General features: G+C 44.6%; 1 protein-coding gene across 2 annotated transcripts in view; it reads right to left on the reverse strand.

Moving 5' to 3' along the window:
* Nucleotides 1–3,718, reverse strand: part of LOC106528087 (serine/threonine-protein kinase WNK4) — a 41,594-nt gene that overhangs the window by 7,274 nt on the left and 30,602 nt on the right. For both annotated transcript variants that reach the window (XM_014023161.1, XM_014023160.1), the window contains 7 exons: nucleotides 3,242–3,358; nucleotides 2,998–3,144; nucleotides 2,755–2,809; nucleotides 1,941–2,051; nucleotides 1,288–1,826; nucleotides 1,080–1,125; nucleotides 905–1,005 (listed from right to left, as the gene is read on the reverse strand). In XM_014023161.1, the coding sequence (XP_013878615.1) occupies nucleotides 905–1,005; nucleotides 1,080–1,125; nucleotides 1,288–1,826; nucleotides 1,941–2,051; nucleotides 2,755–2,809; nucleotides 2,998–3,144; nucleotides 3,242–3,358 (1,116 nt within the window). The remainder of the gene's footprint in view (nucleotides 1–904; nucleotides 1,006–1,079; nucleotides 1,126–1,287; nucleotides 1,827–1,940; nucleotides 2,052–2,754; nucleotides 2,810–2,997; nucleotides 3,145–3,241; nucleotides 3,359–3,718) is intronic.

The following is a 3,718-nucleotide window of genomic DNA, read 5'->3' on the forward strand; positions in this document are numbered from 1 at the left end:
CACTTGTGCCACAAAACATAACACTTGTGCTACAAAACACGCCCACTTGTGCTACAAAACACGCCCACTTGTGCTACAAAACACAGAAACTTGTGCTACAAAACACAGAAACTTGTGCTTCAAAACACACCCACTTGTGCTACAAAACACGCTCACTTGTGCTACAAAACACGCTCACTCGTGCTACAAAACACGCCCACTTATGCTACAAAACACGCCCACTTATGCTACAAAATACGCCCACTTGTGCTACAAAATACACCCACTTGTGCTACAAAACACACCCACTTGTGCTACAAAACACGCTCACTTGTGCTACAAAACACGCCCACTTGTGCTACAAAACAAAACTCTTGTGCTACAAAACACACCCACTTGTGCTACAAAACACGCTCACTTGTGCTACAAAACACGCCCACTTGTGCTACAAAACACGCCCACTTGTGCTACAAAACACACTCACTTGTGCTACAAAACATAACACTTGTGCTACAAAACATAACACTTGTGCTACAAAACACGCCCACTTGTGCTACAAAACATGCCCACTTGTGCTACAAAAGCACACCCACTTGTGCTACAAAAACACACCCACTTGTGCTACGATGGCTGGAGGAGCACTTGTTCAGTGCAAACAATGAGTATGGCAAGGTTTAAAAAAGAGATACTATGAAGTTAAAGTTTATGGTTAGTTTAACAAGATCAAGTACAATAAATTACATAAAACCAGTAAAAACACAAGGGGAGTGTTTTGAAGGGGGCGTGTCCTGTAGTGACTGTTAGCTAAACCTAGACTCTACTCAATGGATCAGCACCAGCTCCCACCTCATTAATATTCAAAGAGGAGTTACAAGAAATGACCCACAGGAGATAAAAATACTTTTCTGAGACTTAAAAGTTTTACCAGTTTGTGAGAAGTTGATGGAGGAGGAGAGGAGAAGGAGGAGGAGGAGGAGGAGTCAGAGAGTTCTCCTTGGTGACTGGGAGGAAGGACCCTCTCTGAACCTGTGAACCGGTCAGATAAATGTTCAGGGTTCAGGCAGGTGTTATGTAGCTAAGTGATGTCATCAGGGACTCACCTGTAGAGGGYGGAGCCAAGCCAGCTTTCAGGACTGGACTGATGAGCTGCAGTGAAGGAATCAGACAATCAAAGACCTCAAAACCTGTACTGATTTACTTTGGTACCCCTCCTGACCCCGATCACAGAAACCAGGACTCTAAACCCCGGTCAGAACCAAATGAGGTCTTAGAGCTCAGATGACCCAGTCCTCACCCTAAAGATCTCACCTGCATCTGATTCTGCCCTCCCTGGGGCGTGTCTCCAGACTGGCTGGGCGGCGCCCCCTGCTGGACTGAGCCCGTCTGAGGTGCTGAGGGGCTGAAGGCTGGTTGGGTTGGGGGTGGGGTGGAATAAGATGAGTGGTTTTGATGTTGGAGCTTAGAGACCAAAGATGGAGATCCAGGAGGCGAGAGGGAGGCCTGGGGGTTCGAGTACAGGGGAGACAGGGTCTGAGGGTGGGGGGCGTGAAAGCCCTGGTTTGGGGCCCCAGTTGGGGGCAGGAGGGACTGGGCCACGCTCATGGCCACAGACAGGACGTTAGCCAGAGAGAAGAGAGGCTGGTCAGGGGGAGGCCACTGAGGAGGGGGAGGCACAGAGGGGGAGGAGATGGGGGTGAGGAGGGAGGGGTTGCTTTGGACGCGGGGCAGAGGAGGGATGGGGGTCTGGGTGGGGTAGAAGGCTGTGTAGGTGGAGTAGTGGTGAGTCGGGAGGTGATACTGAAGAGCAGGGGGAGGTGGGGAGAAGGGAGGGGCCTGATAGGAGGAAGCTGGAGAGAAAAACAGGAAGAGGAAAAGTTTATATTTTAAAAGTCTGCAGCGATGGCTGAAGGAGAAAATGTTTTGTTTGCATCATAAATAAGTGTTTAAGGGACAAGTTGTACCTGACGGAGTCTGAAAAGACTGGGACCTCAGCGGTCTGACGAGGGGTGTGGCCTCAGGGTCGATGCAGAAATCAACAGCCTTCAAAGGGGAGGGGCTACTGTTGTCAATGTCTGACAGGAAGAAACAAAAATAAATTAACTTTCTGTATAAATTTCATCCCCATCTGCTGTTTCCTACTGGAGCTCCTCTGTACAAAACGTTAACCAGGTAAAAATCTGGTTTCTTCCACACACATTTTTTTTCTTACCAATAAGGTTAGAGAAATTTATTTTAAATTAATTCATAAATTTTATCTAACCAAACATTTTCTACAGAAATACAAAGCTGATATTAATACTTCCTGTTCTTTCTGTAAACTTTATCCAGAAACATCTGTTCACATTTTTTGGAAATGTACCTGTTCACAGAACTTTTGGAAAGACATTAGATTTCCTCTATCAAACCTGATTTCTCATTGTATTTTGAAAATGTTACGTTTGGTTTCAGATTTTAAAGCGAAAGACTCTTCGGCCATATATCTGATTTTGTTTCTGGCAAAGTTTCATATTCAAAAAGTAAAATAATGCACAGAAAACCGCTTTTTGACCTCTTTACAATGGATGTAAAATTATATTTTAATACAATCTCGGATTCAAACAACAAGAAGGCTGTAAAAACAAAACATCTGTAGTATTTACAACCTTACCCTGTAACTCTCGTTTTTTGTTTTCTTTCTTTTTCTGTTCCTTTATATCTGTTTTCCTGAATTTTTTTGTAAGATTTGCAAAGTTGTTAATAAAAAAATTCTGTATAAATAATTAGATAAAAACATACCAGGTAATGAGGATGAGGACATAGTTCTGGACAAGCCCTTTGCTACCASATTTAACTGTAAAAAATACAAATTGGACACAAAAAGCAGTCAGTAAATCATAAACACTGCTGTTCCACCCGCAGGAACTTTGTAATGACTTAAATAATCAGGTCATGCTTCATTTAACAGCTAAAAACATGTAGTTTCAGTATTTACAGTCAAAACAGCTTTCACTTCAACAACACTCCCTTTGTGCACGATACCTGTGATTCAGGCAGCGTGGACTCCGTCAGCGGGGACAAAGTGTTCGGATGCTGCTGATGCTTCACAAGCTCCGCCCTCTTGATGATTTCATACATCCGAAGGATGAAACCGTCCCGCTCCGACGGCAGGATGAAGTCTCTGTGGAGCTAAAACAGACAGTGAAAAGAACCAGAAAACTTTWAAGCTTTTCTACGGTGAAACGTCAGGTAAACATGCTCTGCTCTGATTGGTCCACGTCCTCACCATCACAGATGCAATGTCCTCAGGATTGTCTCCATCCAGGTCAAACTTAAAGGTAACCATCTTATTGTTGTGAGTCTGCAGCTGACACTCCACAACTCGGTCCACCTTATCGGACAACTGATGACACCAAACACACAGGACATGGTTCTATTAACAGGAAGTGACTCAGGGTTACAGGAAGTAACTGTGAGTTACAGGAAGTTACTCTGAGGGTTACAGGAAGTGACTGTGAGCGTTACAGGAAATGACTGTGAGTTAAAGGAAGTGACTGTGCGTTACAGGAAGTGACTGTGAGTGTTACAGGAAGTGACTGTGAGTGTTACAGGAAGTGACTGTGAGTGTTACAGGAAGTGACTCTGAGGGTTAGAGGAAGTGACTGTGAGCGTTACAGGAAGTGACTGAGGGTTACAGGAAGTGACTGGGAGTTACAGGAAGTGACTGGGAGTTACAGGAAGTGACTGGGAGTTACAGGAAGTG

This window comes from Austrofundulus limnaeus, unplaced genomic scaffold, assembly GCF_001266775.1.
Source record: "Austrofundulus limnaeus strain Quisiro unplaced genomic scaffold, Austrofundulus_limnaeus-1.0 Scaffold358, whole genome shotgun sequence".
NCBI classification, from domain to species: Eukaryota; Metazoa; Chordata; class Actinopteri; order Cyprinodontiformes; family Rivulidae; genus Austrofundulus; species Austrofundulus limnaeus.